This window comes from Hyperolius riggenbachi, chromosome 4, assembly GCF_040937935.1.
Source record: "Hyperolius riggenbachi isolate aHypRig1 chromosome 4, aHypRig1.pri, whole genome shotgun sequence".
Taxonomy (NCBI): domain Eukaryota; kingdom Metazoa; phylum Chordata; class Amphibia; order Anura; family Hyperoliidae; genus Hyperolius; species Hyperolius riggenbachi.
This window is the reverse complement of record NC_090649.1, coordinates 244,514,085-244,536,599: the sequence shown is the minus strand read 5'-3', so window position 1 is coordinate 244,536,599 and position 22,515 is coordinate 244,514,085. Positions and strand designations below refer to the sequence as shown.

The following is a 22,515-nucleotide window of genomic DNA, read 5'->3' as shown; positions in this document are numbered from 1 at the left end:
AGGCAGATCCAGCCTCTGTATGCAGATAACATTCTTTAAAGAGACACTGAAGCGAAAAAAAAAATATGAGATATAGTGAATTGGTTGTGTACTATGAATAATTACTAGAAGATTAGCAGCAAAGAAAATATTCTCATACTTTTATTTTCAGGTATATAGTGTTTTTTCTAACATTGCATCATTCTATAATATGTGCAGATTACACAACACTCAGCATTCAAAATGAGTCTTTCAGAGCAGTCTGTGAAGTAATGACATCTCCTCTGGCAGAGGAAAAGTAAATAGTCCAGGAACAGTTGAGATAATAAAAGTCAGATAACAACCCTCTCCACGACTAACTTAGTCGGAGAGCTTAATGGCTTGTTTGCATAGAGATAACTGGAGTTTCTCAACTCTTCCTGTACTGGAAACAGACTGATGTATCTGATCTTAATGTTTTATTTTTTTAGCTGTGCTACACATACAAATCATAATATCATCCTTTTTTTTTCGCTTCAGTGTCTCTTTAAACACACCTCGGGTTCTCTTTAAGGTGTTATTTTTTTTCCTCTTCTTCTTCTTATGTGTGTGTGTGTGTGTGTGTGTGTGGGGGGGGGGGGGGTCAGCTACAGAGAACCTGCTGAGTGCTGTAGATCTTCCAAGTAAAATCAATTTTATTATTATTATTTTTTTATTTATATAGCGCCAACATATTCCGCAGTGCTTTACAAAGCACAATAAGACAAGGGGAACATAAGTGCAACCAAAAAAAAAAAAAAATCTCAAGCAGCACAAATATTGCAACAAAAACCAGGGCTGTGGAGTCGGTCCAAAAATCCTCCGACTCCTCAGTTTAGGATTCCACCGACTCCTCGACTCCGACTCCTCTAATTTGCATATTACTATTTTGTTGATTAAAAGTATGTAACATGAAATTCGTCTCTTAACTGCCAACGCTTAGGAATTTTACAAGACAACTGAAGTGAGAAGGATATGTAGACTACTATATTTATTCCCTTTAGACTAAAACTAGTCCTTAGTAATAGTACTTGTAAAAGGTAAGAACCGGAACAAAGAACATCTATCAGGCCCTAGGCAATGTAAGTGTGGGTACATGTAAGAATGATGTGCAGGTACTCTGCAGGGGAATGAGGAGATTGTAAACAGACAACACCTCTGTGTTCAATGTGCACAGCATTCTCAGTGGATTCCCTGCAGCTCTGTGGGGAGTGCATATGTAGAGTATAGTACTACTGTGTAACAAAGTAAACCTAAGACAGATTAAATTAAAGTTTTATACATACCTGGTGCTTCCTCCAGCCGCCTTCAGGATAATCAGTCCCTCGTTGTCCTCCTCCACCACCTGGATCTTCTGCTATGAGTCCAGGTACTTGAGCCAGTCGGGCGTAGTGCGCATGCACACACTCCGCCGCCAGGAGCGTACTACACCTGTGCAGCACTATTGCGCAGGTGCAGAATGTTCCTGGCTGTGGGAGCGGCATGCGGCCTGACAGCGCTGACTGGCTGAATTACCAGGACTCATAGCAGAAGATCCGGGTGGTGGAGGACAGCGAGGGACTGATTAGACTGAAGGGGCTGGAGGAAGCCCCAGGTATGTATAAAACTTTACTTTTCATCCGTCTCATTTACCCTTTAATTTGTAGTCACCAAACCAAATTTTAACAACATATCAAATTATTTGATTTCATCAGCAAAGGGAGTGCATACATTTGCATAAATCAGCATCAATGCAGAATTATTTCCATCTCGTTGACCATCTCTATTAGTGACACAGCTACACATCAGGCTTTATTCTTACAGCATAGATGTTATTTAGTATATATAAGAGATTCCTGTGTACACATCATATATACAGTCACAATCCGATATGTATATCTGACCTTAAAAATACAGGGACTGCTTTATTGAAGCAGCACAAGTAACTAATTTTGATTGGTTTATTTCATTTTTGTGGACTAAGCACAGCTATTACGGTATATATAGTGTATATATACATTATTATTTTTTTATTATATATATTTTTTTTTTTAATATACATTATTTTTAATAACTATTATCTGAGAAATAGAAAAATTTATCATTTTCTATTTTAATTACAGTTACAAATTCATTAGGAGTCTGAGTCGGTGCATTTTTTTCCCGACTCCCACTCCGACTCCAGGCACCCAAAATTGCCCGACTCCACAGCCCTGACAAAAACAGTAAACATTAGGAGGATGACCCTGCCCTTGCGAGCTTACAATCTACAATCTTACAAGTTTACAATCGAAAGAGTAGTGGGGGGGACACAAGGTGGGGAGAGGATGTTATAGTGAGCCGTTGCCTCTGATTACATTGTGAACAGATAAGTAAATAGGGGCTATAAAATGTAAGCTTGTCTGAAAAGGTGTGTTTTAAGGCCTCGTTCACATTGCGTTCCGCTCGCGTGTCCGTTGGACGGTTTTGTTAAGCGCTTTTCTAAGCGCTTTTGCAGAGCGATTGCGTTTTTTCACTACCTTACGTTAGTCAGGAATGTATTACAATGTATTTATTCTTAAAACCGCTCACGCAATCGCTGCACAAAGTGATTTTGTGAGCGTTTTTGAGTTTTTTCCTATACCTTCCATTGAGGTGGAATTGCCTCAAAAATGGTCTATGGCTTATCTGAGCCGATCGGAAACAAACTGCTCAGATGTGAACTTTGTCATAGAGAATCATTGCACAAGCGCTTTCAGGGCGTTATTAAAAAATCTCAAACGCCCCTTGTGTGAACGAAGATGTTCAGGTTTGAAGCATGAAGAACAGGCTGTGGAAGAGTTCCAGATGAGGGATGATGCTCGTCTGAAGTCCTGGATGCGCGCATGAGAGGAGGTGATCAGCTTAGAGGCCAGGAGAATTTCTTGGGTGGAGCGAAGGTTGTGGGAGGGACAGTATCTAGAAATGAGTGAGGAGATGTATGGAGGGCACAACTCCTGAAGGGCTTTGTTATGTTAGTCAGGAGTTTGGATTGGATCATCTGGGTAATAGGCAGCCAGTGAAGGGAATGGCACAGTGGGGCTGCATCAGTGAAGCGGGTGGAGAGGTGAATGAGGCGGTCAGCTGAGTTTTTATGTCCTTTTTGAAGGAGCTTTGAAATAGGCGGTTGTCCTAATTAGAAGAGGTCTAAGAGGGTGCATACCCATATCAAATTTAGATTGCCCACCGATTGGCCAATGTTACCAGTTCTATGCTACAGTTTGAGGGTCAACAGACTTTGAATACTATGTACAGATTGTGTAGATAAGCTCTCATACATTGAGGAGGTAAAATTGTAGTGGTAAGCCAATCAAAATTGGATGTACGTACGCACCTTAACCCCTTGCCGTTTCAATCATTGCGGCAAGGGGGCGGCGCAGCACTTTTTTTTTAATGTGTTTTTTTTTTTTTTTAAATCATGTAGCTAGCCTAGCGCTAGCTCACAGCGGCATCCCCCCACCCCCTCCGATCGCCTCAGCGATCTGCGCAAGCAGGAAATCTGGTTCAGAATGGGATTCCTGCTTGGCCTCCCCCGTTGCCATGGCGACGATCGCGATGATGTCACCAACGTCGTGACATCAGAGGGAGTCCCGATCCACCCCTCAGCGCTGGCTGGCACTGATTGGCCAGGCTGTGCAAGGGGTTTAGGGGGGGGGGGAGGTGCGGCACGGCGGGTAGCGGCTAATCGACGGCGAGCGGCAGCGCTCGAGTTATGCACGCAGCTAGTAAAGTGCTAGATGCGTGCAACTAAAAAAAAAAAAAAATTTTGAAAATCAGCCCAGCAGGGCGTGAGAGATCCTCCTGCGCGGGTCCCCCGAGCTCAGCTCGGGATAACCGGCAAAGAGGTTAAAGGGAACCTAAACTGTGAAGGATATGGACTTTTCCTTTTAAAATAATACCAGTTGCCCGACTCTCCTGCTGATCCTGTGTCTCTAATACTTTCATTCACAGCCCCTGAATAAGCATGCAGATCAGGTGCTCTGACTGAGCTCAGACTGGATTAGCTGCATGCTTGTTTCAGGTGTGTTATTCAACCACTACTGCAGCTAAAGAGATCAGCAGGACTACCAGGCAATCGGTATTATTTAAAAGGAAACATCCATATCCCTCTCAGTTAAGGTTCCCTTTAAGGCTACTTACACACCAAGACGTTGCGTTTTAGGGGACGTTATGGTCGTATAACGTGCCCCTAACACAACGTATGGTGGTTTAGAAGTTGGACGTCAGATTGAGCTGCGTTATTCAGCTCTCAAAGCAGCCGCTCCAGGTTAGTGATAGAAAGTCTGGATCTTTTTAAGGATTCGGATTATTTGAATCGGATCATTGAAAAGATCCGGATCTTTGAACCGAATCATTTGAATCATTTTTACTAGGGAAGCAGAATGGGTGAAATGACTAGCAGGACAGGACTTTCCCTGCACTGTACAGGATCGTCTCAAAAAATTAGCATATTGTGATAAAGTTCATTATTTTTTGTAATGTACTGATAAACATTAGACTTTCATATATTTTAGATTCAAATACACACAACTGAAGTAGTTCAAGCCTTTTATTTTATTAATATTGATGATTTTGGCATACAGCTCATGAAAACCCAAAATTCCTATCTCAAAAAATTAGCATATTTCATCCGACCAATAAAAGAAAAGTGTTTTTAAAACAAAAAAAAGTCAACCTTCAAATAATTATGTTCAGTTATACACTCAGTACTAGGTGGGCAATCCTTTTGCAGAAATGACTGCTTCAATGCGGCGTGGCATGGAGGCAATCAGCCTGTGGCACTGCTCAGGTGTTATGGAGGCCCAGGATGCTTCGATAGCGGCCTTAAGCTCATCCAGAGTGTTGGGTCTTGCGTCTCTCAACTTTTTCTTTACAATATCCCACAGATTCTCTATGGGGTTCAGGTCAGGAGAGTTGGCAGGCCAATTGAGCACAGTAATACCATGGTCAGTAAAACATTTACCAGTGGTTTTGGCACTGTGAGCAGGTTCCAGGTTGTGCTGAAAAATGAAATCTTCATCTCCATAAAGCTTTTCAGCAGATGGACGCATGAAGTGCTCCAAAATCTGATAGCTAGCTGCATTGACCCTGCCCTTGATAAAACACAGTGGACCAACACCAGCAACTGACCTGGCGCCCCAGACCATCACTGACTGTGGGTACTTGACACTGGACTTCAGGCATTTTGGCATTTCCCTCTCCCCAGTCTTCCTCCAGACTCTGGCACCTTGATTTCTGAATGACATGTAAAAGTTGCTTTCATCCGAAAAAAGTACTTTGGACCACTGAGCAACAGTCCAGTGCTGCTTCTCTGTAGCCCAGGTCAGCCGCTTCTGCCGCTGTTTCTGGTTCAAAAGTGGGTTCATGCGTCCATCTGCTGAAAAGCTTTATGGAGATGATTTCATTTTTCAGCACGACCTGGCACCTGCTCACAGTGCCAAAACCACTGGTGAATGGTTTACTGACCATGGTATTACTGTGCTTAATTGGCCTGCCAACTCTCCTGACCTGAACCCCATAGAGAATCTGTGGGATATTGTGAAGAGAAAGTTGAGAGTTGAGCTTAAGGCCGCTATCGAAGCATCCTGGGCCTCCGGATGATTCGACTCACAAAAAAGATCCGGTTTAAATGAACGTTCATGATCCGGACAACACTACAGTCCTACCACTAGTCTCTGCAGTGCAGTGAATATTAATTAGCCATGTGGCTGGCTGCGGAGGAGGAGGGGAGACCTCCTCCTCCAACATTACTGAGCATGTGCAAGCAGTCTAACGCTGCTTAGCCCAGTATAACGTAAAGCATGCAGCACTTTGTTTAAACGTGCTGCGTTACAATGTAACGCAACGTAGGCACTGTGAACACCACAATTGATTTTACAGTGCTGTGAGTTAGGCTGCGTTACTGGCTGCTGTAACGTGGGACTTTAACGTCCCACTGTGAAACCAGGGCAGTATGACTTTCAATACGGTACAAGGTCTGAAGTAGGTAAAGGTAGTTCACAGCCTCAATTGAAGAGGAAGGGTCCAGAGGAGGAGGGAAAAACAAAGGCCTTGTGACTTGAACCTGATAAGGGCATTGGCCACTTTTTTGATTATTATTTTAATGTGTATATTGAGAGCCAAATGAAAAGCGAAACAGTTAGATGGTCAACTTCAGATGAACATAAATTTCCCTTTTACAGTGTATGTCTCACATGCTTTCTTAAAGAGGAACTGCAGTGAAAATAACGTAATGAAAAAAGTGCTTGATTTTTACAATAATTATTTAAAAATGATTTAGTCAATGTTTGCTCATTGTAAAATCTTTCCTCTCCCTGATTTTAGGCCTGGAACCCACTGAAAACCGCAAACGCAAAACGCAACCGCTTGCGTTTTGTCTGAGCGGTTTGCAAGCGGATTCATGCACGTTTTCGGTCGCGTTTTGCAACAGTGTATTTTTTTGCTCAGCGGTTGTGTAGCGTTTTGCGTTTCGCGTTTTTATCCTGATTGGTCCTGTGAATTATTTTTAATTTTGTTACAGTGTGCTGAACCGCAAAACGCTAGCAAAACCGTTCAGTTTAGGTTTTGCTGAGCGTTTCTGCTAGCGTTTCAATACTTTACATTGAAGCGCTAACGCTCCCAAAATGCTGCAGGTCCTGCGTTTGCGTTTCTGGGAAACGCAAACGCTCCTGTGGAAGTTGCCCCATCCATTAACATCAGCTGAGCGTTTTGGCAAAACGCTAGCGTATCGCAGCGCTGCCAAAATGCTCAAAAAAACGCTCTTGTGGGTTCCAGCCCTTAGATTCTAAAATGTATCACAGGAGACCTCTTTACTGCTGGCAGGTTATCTTTATGGTAGGAGATGCAGCTTTTTTGGCAGTTGGAAACAGCTGTTATTTCCCACAATTTGGTAATGGTGAATTCCCCTTTGATGCAACTGACCAAACCATCCGGAGACTAGTCTAAACTTAGTGAATTGAGGCCAATGTAATAAGGCCTCCCACAGTGTGAGGTCAGTACCTCAGTTCTGTGAGGCGCTGACATCACACTGTGTGAGGGGTTTCACCACAATATCAGCCATATAGATCATGCGTTTGAGAAAAGGTAATGAGTTCTCATTGGAAAGGGGATATTGGCTACTAAATGGGATGAAGTTCAATTCTTGGTTACAGTTCCTCTTTAAATGGACTCAGAGCTGAGGTATAAACATTTTTTTTATATATACCTGGGGCTTCTTCCAGCCCCAACTGCTCGGATCGCTCCCACGCCGCCGTCCACTGTCTGCAGCTTCGGGTACCGGGTCCCGTCACTGCCGCCAGTCGGCTCGAGAAGTGCGCCCTCTACGTGTCTCTCCAGCGGCTGCTGGAGAGATAGGCAAACAGCGCACTTCTTGTGCGTAGACTGGAGCCGACTGACGGCAGTGATCGGACCTGGTTCCCGATGCTGCAGACAGCGGAGGACATCGGTGTTGCAGCGATCCGAGCGGATGGGGCTAGAGGAAGCCCCAGGTATGTATCTTGGTAATAACTATGCTCTTTTGAAATATTGTGTGATAGTTATGTGAACACTAACGTCTCTTCTCTTCTCAACAGATAAACGTGTTGAAAAATGGCCACTTATGCAATCTCCGTTGCCAACATTGGCGATCAGCACTCTGTATCTCCTCATTGTATGGCTGGGCCCCAGATTTATGAAGAATCGGGAACCTTTCCAGTTACGCTACCCATTGATTGCCTACAATTTTGGCATGGTTATTCTGAACTTCTTTATATTTAAAGAGGTAGGATTGTGTAATGTATCCTTTTGTACACTGGTCCTTTTTGTTTCTCTAAACATTCATTTACTTTGATAGCTATAAATACATTTCTGACACTATTAAAATTGATCTATTACTATTATTTTTATCTGGTGTTAATTATCTAATGAGCTGTGTTTCATTGAGAAACCATATATTTTTGGTTTTGTTGTATGTATTAGTCTTGTTATCCTCATGTTGTAGAGTGCAGTGCTGAGACTCTGCAAGGGGCCACTGCATTTTTCTCCTGTTTTGTAGAGGGGTGTTTTTTTTTGTTTTTGTTTTTTTTGTCTTGTATAGTTAAGCTATCTACCTTTTTTCATATTCTTTTATTACAGAAGATGCAGCCAGGCATTTCAAAGAATATCTGGTAGTTTATGCTGTAACTGTAATGACCTATAACAGAATGCATTCAATTATTCTGGCTACCCACATTTACAGTAATATTACTGGTTTCAGCATCAGAGAAACCTCAGATCTATATATTGCTTTATATTGGTATGCATCCCTCCCCTACCAATGATGTTTATCCTAAGCTGTTTAGCTAATGTGGAATCCTCTTCCCAGAGAATTTTCCCTGGCTACGGAACTCTCAGTAAACACATATTCCGCAGAGCTGCACCTGACAGGACCAAAGATGTGATGAATTCAAAATGTAAATCGGATGAGAAAAAAAATTACAGTGGGCAAACACTGACTAAATAATTTTTAAATGGATATTGTAAAAAACTGATCAAAAAAGAAAACTCTTTTATTCATTAAATTATTTTCACTACGGTTGCTCTTTAAAAAAGAAAAATAATCTATAGTTTTTATAGATAACGTAACAAGAGGTTACTGTGCCTTTCAAAAAAGTCATTATCAAATCCTCTTCATATAGTTTAAGAAACTGTGGGAGTGATGCACTACACTTACCTCATAAATAATCTTCATTTACTTTTTTTATTTTATCTGGGCTATATAAGACAATTCTGCTCTAAAAGATACAGCATAATAAACCTTTAAACAAAAAAAGCATTTCTTTGTTACAGCTGATATAAATCCCCAAATAAATCTGCACTACCTCATACTGTTAACAGCCTGTGCTTTCAAATGGGCTTATATGCTATCTTTGCCTTGGCAGTCAGGTGACCCAGGGTAGAGATCAAATTACAACTTGTGATTAGATACAAAGGAGGGTGAAATATGCAGAATAAACTTTCTAAATACATACAGGATCCATTTCTTTTCTTGTTTTTCTCTGTCCTGTGCAAGAGTTCAGGTCCAGGACTTTAAGAAAGATAAAGAGTGACACAATAAATCTGAGATTAAAAAAAAAAAGGGATAATTAATGGGTTACGGCAGAGGTAAATTATAACTTAAAAATGTACTTTACTGAATATAAAATAAATGCATATTGAAAAAATGCTTTTAGATTAAAAAAACATATTCATTAGTTGGTTTTTCCCATTTAAAAATCTTAGCTCATCCTTATTTACATTTTTAATTTATCACTGGTGCCAGCATCTTTACTACTGGGAAGGTGAATAACTGGAATGTCGTCCCCCCCCCCCCCCCCCCCCCCCTTCAGTTTAGTGAGCATTAACATCCGTTGATTTCCCAGAGTGCACTACGAGAAGCCTACATGACATCATTGCATAGTCAAAAAATCACTGGGAGGGCGGGGTGACAAACCAATGTATAGCAATAAGAAGTGTGTCTGATGCTGAAACCGGGATAATTACAGTATACCAGTGGTATTCTGAATTATGTTTTGCTATGAGTCTTTTTCAGGTGCTCAAAGACAGAAAACGAAAGATAATTGTTTGTTTAAAATAAGTTGTATAAGTAGGAGGAGATCTAAGAAAGAGCAGCATGACTAATCATTATAGTGAAAGGTCTGAACAGGGGCGTAACAATAGGCCCTGCAGCGCCTGCGCCCGCGGGGGGGCCCGCCCCCCCCCCCCCCCTGGGGCCCGCTCGGGGCCGTTTTTTGGGGGCTGGAGGGGTGGCAGCATGAGGGGAAAGCCTTGCCCACAGTCGGCGGGGGCAGCAGCGGCGGCAGGATACATACCTTCTTCCTTGCGTTCCATCGCCGCCTTCTCGCTCTAGCAGCTGACGTCACTTCCGGAAGCGGCTGTTCTGTGTCCAGGCTGTTCTGTGGTAGCACACTTAATACTGCAATAGCATACATTCTCATTCACTTTCCTTGCAATAATCCTTGCTGTATCTGTTATGACCCAAATTGTAAATCTGAACATGAAAATGCAAGATTGTTCCCTGGTTGAAACATACATTCTTGAAGGTGGCAAGGTGTGTGTAAAATATAACTTTTACTAAAGCCACCAAGTAAAAATTAAAGGCCTACTAAAGTTACATACTCTGGTGATTTGGCCTGATAACATGCTTGCACCTTGACGCAAACGGGTTTCAATGGCGATTTTTAAAGGTAATAATTTTCACCTGTGATCTGTTCGCTTGTAATTAATGGTTGTGTATCAGAGGTCAGTGAATTTCTGGACTCCTGACAGACCCTTGCATCCATGCCAATCAGCAGTGCTCAAACTCTAAGAAGTGCAAAATTATGGGTTCTGTTTAAAACCAAACCATGGTCAGGAAGACCAACTGAAATTTCAGCCAGAAATGCCGGAAAAATTGTTTAGAAAGCAAGGAAAACCCCTCAAATAACGTAAGGTGAAATACAGGACTCTCTTAAAAAAATGGTGTGGCAGTTTCAAGATGCACAATAAAGAGGCACTTGAAGAAAGATAGGCTGCATGGTCGAGTTGTCAGAAGAAAGTCATTGCTACACAAATGCCACAAGGTGCCTCACTTACAATATGCCAAACAGCACAGGAACAGGCAGAGGAAATTTGGTCAGAACTGATGGCAATATGAATGCAGTAAGTTATCATAAAAAGCACTGGAGGAAAATTTGCACTCATTAGCCAGGAAGCTGAGCATGGGACATACTTGGACAGCGTACAGTTAAAAATGTCACCGGATGAAAAATGGCGCACCGTTCCGATAAATGTATTATAAAACGCTATTTACCGTTTTAATGTTTAATACATTAAAACGGTAAATTGCGTTTTATGATACATTTATCGGCGGAACGATGCGCCATTAAAAATGCAGGGCTGCTACAGGCAGACACACATCTCTGCCCGAGATGTTTAATTTTCTTCCCGGCATAATTAATTACCCTCCACAGCCTGGCTCACCTGCACAGAGAATCCCGTCCTCGCTAGGGATCCCCTCCTCGCTAGGCATGCAGCGGGCACAGAGGGGCCGGACGAGAAGCAGCGCTGCTGCAGGCAGACACACGCCTCTGCCGGAGATAATCGATGTACTTGTACTCCCCAGCATAATTAGTTACCCTCCCCAGGCCACCTGCGCAGAGGATCCAGTCCTCGCTGGGCACGCAGTAAGAAGCAGCGGAGGGTGACACACAGCTGGGCATGAAGCTAGAGCACGCATCTGGCACAGGAGGGGGGGCAAGAATCAACGCTGTACACAGGAGAGAGGATTATAACGCTATTTAGCGTTATAAGTGTATGTCACACTGCATGCGCCATTTTTTAACACTTGTAGCGCTAAATAGCTTTACATAATGCAAGTCAATGGGGCGCCATTTTAAGACGCTCGGTGCTGTGCGCCATTTTTATCTGCTTCGACTTAAACAATCCAACATGACCATGAGCCAAAACACAAGGCCAAGTTGACCTGTCATTGGGTACATCAAAATAAAGGGAAGGTTCTGGAGTGGCCATCTCAGTCTCCTGACCTCAATATCATTGAGTCACTCTGGGGAGACCTAAAATGTGCAGTTCATGCAAGACAACCTAAGAATTTAGGGGAACTTAAGGCTATTTCCCAGGAAGAATGGGCAGCTTTACCCTCTGAAAAGATAAAGGCCCTCATCTACTACAAACGTCTTTCAAGCTGCTATTGACGTTAAAGGGGACAATACACTGGGGTATGTAAACTTTTTTTTGATCAGGGTCATTTAGGTCGTTTGTGTAATGATTATGATTTAGACAGAGTAAACAAAGTTGTTTGACAATAAATGCCTTCAACCAACCACTAAGCATGAGTGAAAAAAAAAAAAAAATTTCATTCATATGCTATGAAAAATGATTAAGAAATCATAAATTCTCCCAGGATATGTAAACTTATGAGCACAAGTGTATATGTATAGAAAGGTAATACAATCACATTTTCCCAAAAATGTATACACATTGCTGGGATGACTTGGCTGCATCTTGTCCTCTGACTATAGACCGAGAAGACACTGTTCAGAATCTTCACTGCCACAGTCAACATAGCAGCTTTCATATGACCCTGAGCAGTGCCCTGAAAAAAACATTGACTTACCTTGGGCATCCTCCAGGGCCCAGAGGTTACCCGTAAACCTCTTCTTCCTTTCCGTGGTCCCGCCGACGGCTCTGGTAATCCTCTCGCACGTTGCCAGAGTCCTGCGCTTGTGCGGTTCTCTAAAGGCTGAACTGCGCGTGCACAGGACTCTTACGGCCACCAGCGTTATGACTAGGGATGGTCAATGAGATGTAAATTCTTCTGAAATTATGCCTTTTTTTTTTTTTGCAAATGTATGCAGTTTGAAAATGGACCAAGCAATTTAATCCCAGGCCATTTTCAAGCTGCATATATTTTCATAAACATTTACATACATTTGCATCAACTCAGGAGAATTTTCATATCTTTGATCATCCCCAGTGAAGACGCGCTGGGGGCACACACCAGAGCCACCAGCGGGACCACGGAAAGGGAGGAGAAGATGCCAGGAACCCGGTCTGCTTTTGGAGAGGGGTGGAGGAAGCCCCAGGTAAGCCCACATTTCTTTTTCAGGGCACTGCTCAGGGTTCCTTTAAAGCATTTTTTTTGTCAGTGCCCGTTTAAGCGCCTATCTGTACTGCTGCTTATTAAATATTATAGCTCTAATTTGAATTTTTTTTTATTATTATTTCTTGATGTTAACCGTGCAGGATTTGATTTAAATAAACATTCGTTTATGAAACCGACACAGTTTTCGCAGTCCACATATCTATATTACAGCTCACTGAGCAGAGCTTAGCAGTGTTTCCACAATGATAAAGGCATTATTGGTTAAAGTGCTAGCTGCACAATAAAGCAATACGTCATTTATCAGATCATCAAAGCAGCTGTATGAAATAATAATGTATAATAGCCAAAGCATAAAGATCTTGTCTGTAGACAATAAGCAAATGAAAACATTTGGGGTTTATTATACAAAGCAAAGAGTGCAATAAATTATTTCATGATGTCTGCGTATGTCATCGGTTTTCTGTGTTAATAGAAGCCTACTTGCATGTCTTTCTTTTTTCTTGTAGCTATTCTTAGGAGCAAGAGCAGCAGGATACAGTTACATATGTCAGACCGTAGATTATTCTGATGATGAAAATGAAGTCAGAGTAAGTACTGTATTTGATTATTGGCTAAGCACACTGTCTGCAAATGTTTTACAGTATATGTCTGTTTCTGAATGTTTGTGATCATGCCAGATTTGTAGTTGTTTGTCGTATTCCTATGTGTTGTCCTCATTCGGTACAAAAGGTGGAAAAAAAAATACAAAACCTCTGCAGCAGAAGACTAGAGAAGACAATCTCCTAGAATTTCAGCTGTATGAATTGCAGAAATTGAGGGGGTGTTCTCCTGACTGTAATAGATTGGGTACAGAGTTTATCAGTAGGGAATAAATACGCTGTGCTTACCAGATAAAATTGCATAGTGCCATGCCTGGGTTCTTACATGTGTGTCCACCTTTTACAGGACCACAATCTGAAAAGGTATATAAATAAGGGGGACAACTTGTTGTAGTAAATTAGATGCAAAAGAAACAAATGAATGAAGGAAAAAAATATTGCACTCACCAAATAAAATTGCTAGAGTATTATGACGGAGGTTACTGCCGGCACTTTCAGGTGTGTCATCCATGTACAGGATCAACAAAGTTCCATACAGCACACCAGTCACTCCTGTTGATCCCCTACTTGTTGGGCTTGTCACAGTGATCATCTTAGGCTATAAAAGATGGCCTTATATTTCTCCAAATAGCAAGTAACAGTCTCCTTGCATTCAGATAGAGGGAGATGGTGAGGAGAAGCAGGAGGCACACTGCAGTATCGGGGACAGAGTGGCCAAAACACTCTTCTGCAACAAATTGCTTTTTGGCGTGCACAATGGGATGAGATTGTGGAGAGCGCTTGAGGTGGGGGTTCCTCCCAGGATTAGAATTTCATCCACTTTTACCTCAGAGGAGGGGGTACCCAGGTCCCTCTCGTCTATACTAGAATGCAGTATAGAAAAATAGTGTAGGGTATCTAGATGTGGTTAGTATTATACTTTAATTGTTAATAACTTCAAATACAAAAAAAAAACGTCTAAAATCTTTGTGCACTGATAATTCAAAAAACCATTGGCTTTTGCTTCATAACATACTGTGAATTATTGCTCAATTCCAAACACAATCACTTTGAGGTAAAAAGTGTAACACCTCTGTACTGATGATTCAAAAGACCATCGACTCTTGCTTCATAGCATACTGTAAATTATTGCACATTTATGCAGTTCATATGCATCCAGAAATGACCATAAAAGATACTTAACTGTTCAAAAGATCCCAAGGTGGCAAATTTTCATTTACAAAAAACACACTGATCTGATCAGTGGTGCTGGTCGGATCTGGTAGCCGCAATCCCCACCGTTCTCTGCCGCTCCTGTGGCCAGATATGAGCTACTTTCAGTGACCCCTGGTGTCACAACGCTGCAAGCTCTGCACTGTGCAGAGCAGAGTGCAGGGAGGCTGGGGAGCGACACGGGAGAGGCGGGGGAGAAGCAGAGCTGCCCTATTAGAGCCTGGGAAGGGGCACTAGGAACACCCCCAGTGGGCATTTTGCCGGAGTGCCTCTTCTGCTAGGGATGCCCATTCTCCCTGCTAGCTGCTCTTTGTCGCCAGTTATGGGGGGGGGGGGGGGGTTGGCAAAGGGGTGGTAAGAGAGCAGCGCATAGGGGACACAGAGGCATTTCATGGACCAGGGAACAAAAATAAAAAAAACAGTTATGAGTGTTCCAAAACTGTTTGTTCCTCTAGTTCCTGTTAGTATCACAGCTATATTGCAGTTTTAGGGAGAGATGGTGTTGCCCTGTTGGGTAATAAGCACTCAGATGATACGACTGTACAATTGCAAGGTTATATGCTGTGTGTCGGCACTTTGGTGCTACAACGAGAGCCCGAGGAGCATGGGGTGTGGGTACTACTCATGCTCCTCAGGCTCTCGTTGGACTGCTGTCTGCTTGTGACAAGACAGGTACAGGAGATCATTTACAAGGAAATATTGAGGTCTGCACAGGCTGGATTTGAAGTTGGTGATGTCACCATAAGAAACCGGAAGTGTTCCGCAAATAGCAAGTCCATTGTTAATGGTAAAGTATCTATTATGGTCATTTCTGGATGCATATGAACTTCATAAATGTGCAATCATTTACAGTATGCTATGAAGCAAGAGTCAATGGTCTTTTGAATTATCCTTACACAGAGTTGTTAGACTGTTTACCTTAAAGAGAACCCGAGGTGGGTTTGAAGAATATTATCTGCATACAGAGGCTGGATCTGCCTATACAGCCCAGCCTCTGTTGCTATCCCAAACCCCACTAAGGTCCCCCTGTACTCTGCAATCCCTCATAAATCACAGCCACGCTGCTGACAAACAGCTTGTCAGAGCTGGCTGTGTTTATCTCTATAGTGTCAGTCTGCTGCTCTCCCCGCCTCCTGCAGAACTCCAGTCCCCGCCTGCATCCCTTCCCTCCCTGCTGATTGGAGGGAAGGGACAGGGGCAGGGACCAGAGCTATGCAGGAGGCGGGAGAGCAGCTGAGACTGACACTACAGATGTAAACACAGCCTCACAGCACTGCTGTGATTTATGAGGGATTGCAGAGTGCAGGGGGACATTAGGGGGGTTTGGAATAGCAACAGAGGCTGGGCTGTATAGGCAGATCCAGCCTCTGTATGCAGATAACATTCTTTAAACACACCTCGGGTTCTCTTTAAAGTAGTTGTGTGCACAATGGGATACCTGAATAAATATCAGAATTTAATATTTTGTGTTTGTACCATACTTTACTGAAACTTCTAAAATCACAATGGAATAGATCTCAAGGGTTTTTTTCTATAATGGCTACTGGATTGCATTATTTCATGATGGCATGCTGAGGCAGGTGTGATAGACGTATGACATCACATTAAAGTCAGGAGATCCAGGAAATGTTTCCGACTTTAAAAACTCTTCATTTACCATGTGCTTTGCACTAATTTCATAAAATTGGCTGGCAGTCTTTCACTCATAATTTGAGGAACTGCAGTAAGTTGGGCAAGTACAAAGACAGGTATAAGTTATATGTGAATATTCAGGGGAAAGATTTAGTTTTATGGCCCTGCCACAGACTTGCTCTTGCTGCTTTTTCCATCAAGCATGATCTCCCTTTTTAGGTGTGCAAGGTTCAAGCAACTCTCATCCTGCAGAGACTGCACTTAGGCCCCGTTCACACTTGCGGTTTTGCAAAAACCGCACCGGATGTCCGGACCGCACCGGAGCCGGATCGGACCTGAACCGTACGGTTCCTGTCCGGATCCGGTCCGGTTGCATACGGTTTCCGTGCGGTATGAACACGGTTGCGGTCCGGATCCGGATTCTTAAAGAGATAACAACCTGTATAAATACCTGGGGTTCTGGGAGGTCAGCAGAAGCTCTGGGGTCATTGTTGGAGACAGCTGGATGTGTGGAGACCATCCTTGGATACAGAGACAGCAGTTGGGACCATGGATCCAGTCATTTTTTACGCTTATTACCTGGGAATTCTCTCCTTCCTGTTGTTTACCTACTACTATGTGGGGAGAAGGCGTGCTCCTCGCAGGAGATGGTGGGTGCACCCTCTACTAGCCAGGAGGCAGAGGAAGGGAGAGTTCCAGGCCCTCTACCGGGACCTCAGACGACACCCACAGAAGTTCTACAGCTACACTCGGATGTCTATTCCCCTGTAAGTATCTAGGCCTAAATACACCAACCCCCACCATTCCTAAACACCCCACCCTCACCCCCACAACACCTCATCCCTGTATACCTAGCTAAACACACCACCCTGACCCCCACACCCCTGTATACCTAGCTATACACTACACCCCCACCCTCCACAACACTCCCAAACCTCTGTAAACACACCTCCCCCATCCTCCACCCAACACCTTGTCCCACAACATACTTTACAGCTTCTTCCTTTCCATCTCCTGACAGGTTTGATACCCTTTTGGAGATGGTAAAGGATGACCTTAGGAAGAAGGATACCACGTTCAGGAGAGCAGTCACACCACAAGAACAACTACTCATCACACTGAGGTATGTAAAAACAAATTTTTTTATTGCAAAAACAACCACTTTCCAACATGGAAACATTCTTCCAACATGGAAGACAAAAAGTAACATATCTATGGTATAGCCCGGTCAGTTTTAAGGAACACCAACCACCAACTTTGTGCTGGAAGAGTTGCAGGGCATAGCTGCCCAAGTGTCTTTCGGGGACACCAGTCACTAATATTAAAGTGCTTCAAAAACCTAACCACTGGCACAGGACCCTCTGAGCCATGGATGAAGGACACAGGTCAGTGAAAAGGCTAGGCCTCTCACCGACCAGTGTAGGTGTCCTTCATCCATGGCTCCAAGGGTCTTGTGCAAGTGATTAGGAACAAGAACAAAGTGAGGAGCAAGAGGAACCGATGGCAGAGGAGCAGGACTACAGGTAGTGTCTTTCAGGGACACCAGGCCCTAAATTTTTAGTGCTTCTAAAACCTAACCACTGGCACAGGACCCTCTGAGCCATGGATGAAGGACACAGGTCAGTGAAAAGGCTAGGCCTCTCACCGACCAGTCAAGGTGTCCTTCATCCATGGTTCAAAGGGTCTTGTGCAAGTGGTTACGAACAAGAACAAAGTGAGGAGCAAGAGGAACCGATGGCAGAGGTGCATGACTACAGGTGCAGTGCAACAGGCACAAGGTTGTGACCCAGGTAGTGTCTTTCGGGGACACCAGGCCCTAATAAATTTTTAGTGCTTCTAAAACCTAACCACTGGCACATGACCCTCTGAGCCATGGATGAAGGACACAGGTCAGTGAAAAGGCTAGGCCTCTCACCGACCAGTCAAGGTGTCCTTCATCCATGGTTCAAAGGGTCTTGTGCAAGTGGTTAGGAACAAGAACAAAGTGAGGAGCAAGAGGAACCGATGGCAGAGGTGCATGACTACAGGTGCAGTGCAACAGGCACAAGGTTGTGACCCAGGTAGTGTCTTTCGGGGACACCAGGCCCTAATAAATTTTTAGTGCTTCTAAAACCTAACCACTGGCACATGACCCTCTGAGCCATGGATGAAGGACACAGGTCAGTGAAAAGGCTAGGCCTCTCACCGACCAGTCAAGGTGTCCTTCATCCATGGTTCAAAGGGTCTTGTGCAAGTGGTTAGGAACAAGAACAAAGTGAGGAGCAAGAGGAACCGATGGCAGAGGTGCATGACTACAGGTGCAGTGCAACAGGCACAAGGTTGTGACCCAGGTAGTGTCTTTCGGGGACACCAGGCCCTAATAAATTGAAGTGCTTTAAAAACCTAACCACTGGCACATGACCCTCTGAGCCATGGATGAAGGACACAGGTCAGTAAAAAGGCTAGGCCTCTCACCGACCAGTGTAGGTGTCCTTCATCCATGGTTTCAAGGGTCTTGTGCAACTGATTAGGAACAAGAACAAAGTGAGGAGCAAGAGGAACCGATGGCAGAGGAGCAGGACTACAGGTGCAGTGCAACAGGCACAAGGTTGTGACCCAGGTAGTGTCTTTCGGGGACACCAGGCCCTAATAAATTGAAGTGCTTCAAAAACCTAACCACTGGCACATGACCCTCTGAGCCATGGATGAAGGACACAGGTCAGTGAAAAGGCTAGGCCTCTCACCGACCAGTGTAGGTGTCCTTCACCCATGGCTCCAAGGGTCTTGTGCAAGTGATTAGGAACAACAAAGTAAGGAACAAGAGGAATCAAAGGCACAGGTGCAGGACTACAGGTGCAGTGCAACAGGCACAAGGTTGTGACCCAGGTAGTGTCTTTCGGGGACACCAGGCCCTAAAGTTCAAGTCCAGCAAAAACAAAAGTTCCCTGACATGGTCATCTGAACACCTCTGAACCTTGGTTGAAGGAGATGGGGCAGGGAAAAGGTTGGGCTAAAAAGCCCTGGGATGGTATCCTTCCTCCGAGGATCGGAGGTATTCAGAGGAGCATGTCCAGGAACAATTTGACTTTTTTTTTCAAATTGTATCGGCACCACTACTAGAAAAGGTGGGAGTTGCTGCCTGGAAATCTGGACTCTCTTGGGTGCTGGTCGTGGATGAGCTGGACCCTGACAGCGGTGGCCCATATTGACTGCCTCTGTAGCCGGTGTACATCTGTGATGATTGCCAGGTGGGCACCGCTGTTGGTTGTGGGGGTCTAAAAATTGGTGGTTGCAATAATGGCGTGTCCATGTGTTGTTTGATCACCTCCAGCAAAGTGGAATGGCACGCCATCATGTTTTGGGAAGGCACCTTTTCCAAATATGGTATTAGAGACATCACAGTGTGAAAACACGGGTGTGCCTGCAATTTCAGTAGTTCCTTGCTTTGTTGATGCATTTGCTGCATCATGTTCTGCAGCTGGCCCACCGACTGATGATGCTGCGCACGCAGTTGGTCGATTTCTCCTCTGTGCATCTCATGCATCATTTTAAGCTCGTCCCTGTAGTGCCCATGTACAGCGTCGAGCTCACATTGCAGTGAAGTGATGTGGGACTTGTACTGCTCCATGATATGGCCCCTGTCCTCATCTTGCAACTGCCGGGTTATGAGAGTTTGGTGGCTCTGAAGAATCCCGAGAAGTCCGGAGACAGCCCCGGACATCTCGGACTCTGTCTCTCTCCTTGTTGGGGGGAGGGTACCTCGACGCCTCACTGGTGGGGTGGTCCTCACTGGTGGTGTGGCAGCATCTTCCCGTCCTCTGGCCTGTGTCGGGGTTGCCCTGCGCGCTGGTTGTGCTGCAGTCTCTCGGTGCTCCTCACTTTGTTCTTGTTCCCCTGGATCTTCCATAGCGGTCGATTGTGGAGGTGCAGCTTCTTCCACACTCGGTCCTGCAACCTCAACATCCAAGCTCTCTTCTACCAAGTCATCATCAAAGGAGAGAGCTGGGATAGCTAAGGACTCCCTCCTCCTACTCCTCCTCTCCTCGGGGCAATAGGTTACATCGGCGACGTCATCATCCACCAAGCTCTCCTCACTGCTGAACCGTGCCTCCTGGGTCGGTTCCTCTTGCTCCAAATTGTCTTCAGTCCTGTAGATAAAAACAATATTTATTGGTGTGCCAAACAGCATGTGGCGTCAATTCACAGAGCTAGCAAACACTAGCAAACACTTTATCAACCGTTTCTACCAAACATTTGATAAAGCTTGTGAGAAATGTTCGCTAGCCATGGGAATTGAGGCCAGTTTATAGCAATACATGGCCGAAGTCATGGTAGTTGTCTGCTAAAATGAGCTCTCAGTTCCTGCCCACAGTAGTGGTACTTACAGTCTAGGTTCCAGGCTTGCATTGATGAAAGACAATTGCTTGGCAAATTGGTAGTCTTTTTGTCGCTTTCCCCCGCCACTGCCACTTCGTTCGGCAAGTTTTTTCTTCCGTAGCCATTTCACGTATGCATCACGTATATTGCGCCACCTTGTCTTGAACCTTTCTCCTGTAACGACATGAAAAATTGATTTCGATTATTTCTCTTGTAGGTACATCGCAACTGGACAAACATATACATCGCTACATGTCACATTTCGTATTGGGAAGAGCACGGTGGCAGGCATCGTCGTGAGGACTTCGAGGATCCTTTGGACGCGACTGAGGGCCAGATACATGCCTGTGCCGGACACCACGAAATGGGAGGAGATCGCCCAGGGCTTCTGGACCGAGTGCAAGTTTCCTAATTGTGTTGGCGCACTGGATGGGAAACACATCCGGATTCAGAAACCCGTGGGGAGTGGCAGCCATTATTTCAACTATAAAAAATACTTCAGCATTGTTCTAATGGCAGTGGCAGATGCGGACTACAAGTTTGTGTACGTGGACGTGGGGTCGTACGGTAGTTCCAATGACTCTGGAATTTTCCAGCGTACGACCCTTTGCCAGCTGATGGAGGAAGGCAGACTGCGTCTCCCCCGTGACAGACCCTGGCCTGGGACAAGGGCACCGGCCTACCCCTATGTGTTTGTGGGGGACGAGGCCTTCGCCCTGTCCGACCATGTAATGCGTCCGTACCCAGACAGGGGACTTGATGCCAGCCAGCTACACTTCAATGCTCGGTTGAGCCGTGCAAGGAGAATGGTGGAGTGCACATTTGGGATCCTGGTGTCAAAGTGGAGGGTGTTCCACACGCCCATGCTGCTGAAACCGGGCAACGCAGTTGTCGTGGTGAAGGCAGCATGCATCCTCCACAACTTTGTGCGGCAGGAGGAAAGAGAGACTCCGGAACCCCCGAATGTGCTTCCACTAATGCCCCTGCGGAGGTATGCAACCAGGCCAAGGGTAGTGTCACTGCGGAACAGGGACCAACTGAGACTTTATTTTACCACACCACCAGGACGAGGGTGAATGTTTGGTTTTTAATATGTTTTGTTGAAATGTGTTTATTTTGGAGTTTCAAGTTTTTAAGTGATTTTAAATGTCTTAATTTTTTACAATAAATTGATGTTTAATAATTGGTCATTGTGTATGTTTTATGTGCACAGGTGGGGTACATCGCAGGTGGGTGGGAGACATCACAGGTGGGTGGGAGACATCACAGGTGGGTGGGAGACATCACAGGTGGGTGGGATACATCACAGGTGGGTGGGATACATCACAGGTGGGTGGGATACATCACAGGTGGGGTACAGGTGGGTGGGATACATCACAGGTGGGTGGGATACATCACAGGTGGGTGGGATACATCACAGGTGGGGTACAGGTGGGTGGGATACATCACAGGTGGGTGGGATACATCACAGGTGGGGTACAGGTGGGTGGGATACATCACAGGTGGGTGGGATACATCGCAGGTGGGTGGGATACATCACAGGTGGGGTACAGGTGGGTGGGATACATCACAGGTGGGTGGGATACATCACAGGTGGGTGGGATACATCACAGGTGGGTGGGATACATCACAGGTGGGTGGGATACATCACAGGTGGGGTACAGGTGGGTGGGATACATCACAGGTGGGTGGGATACATCACAGGTGGGGTACAGGTGGGTGGGATACATCACAGGTGGGTGGGATACATCGCAGGTGGGTGGGATACATCACAGGTGGGGTACAGGTGGGTGGGATACATCACAGGTGGGGTACAGGTGGGTGGGATACATCACAGGTGGGTGGGATACATCACAGGTGGGTGGGATACATCACAGGTGGGGTACAGGTGGGTGGGATACATCACAGGTGGGTGGGATACATCACAGGTGGGGTACAGGTGGGTGGGATACATCACAGGTGGGTGGGATACATCACAGGTGGGGTACAGGTGGGTGGGGAACAGGTGGGTGGGCCACGGGTGGGTGGGCAACACGTGGGTGACACAAATCCATAGCAAAAGTGGAATACATCACAAGCTAACCACAAGCCCCCCCAAAAACT

General features: G+C 44.9%; 1 protein-coding gene across 1 annotated transcript in view; it reads left to right on the top strand.

Annotated features, from left to right (window-relative positions):
• Nucleotides 1-22,515, top strand: part of ELOVL4 (ELOVL fatty acid elongase 4) — a 45,247-nt gene that overhangs the window by 10,307 nt on the left and 12,425 nt on the right. Inside the window, exons 2-3 of the mRNA XM_068281535.1 lie at nucleotides 7,566-7,753; nucleotides 13,120-13,200. Of these exons, the coding sequence (XP_068137636.1) occupies nucleotides 7,566-7,753; nucleotides 13,120-13,200 (269 nt within the window). The remainder of the gene's footprint in view (nucleotides 1-7,565; nucleotides 7,754-13,119; nucleotides 13,201-22,515) is intronic.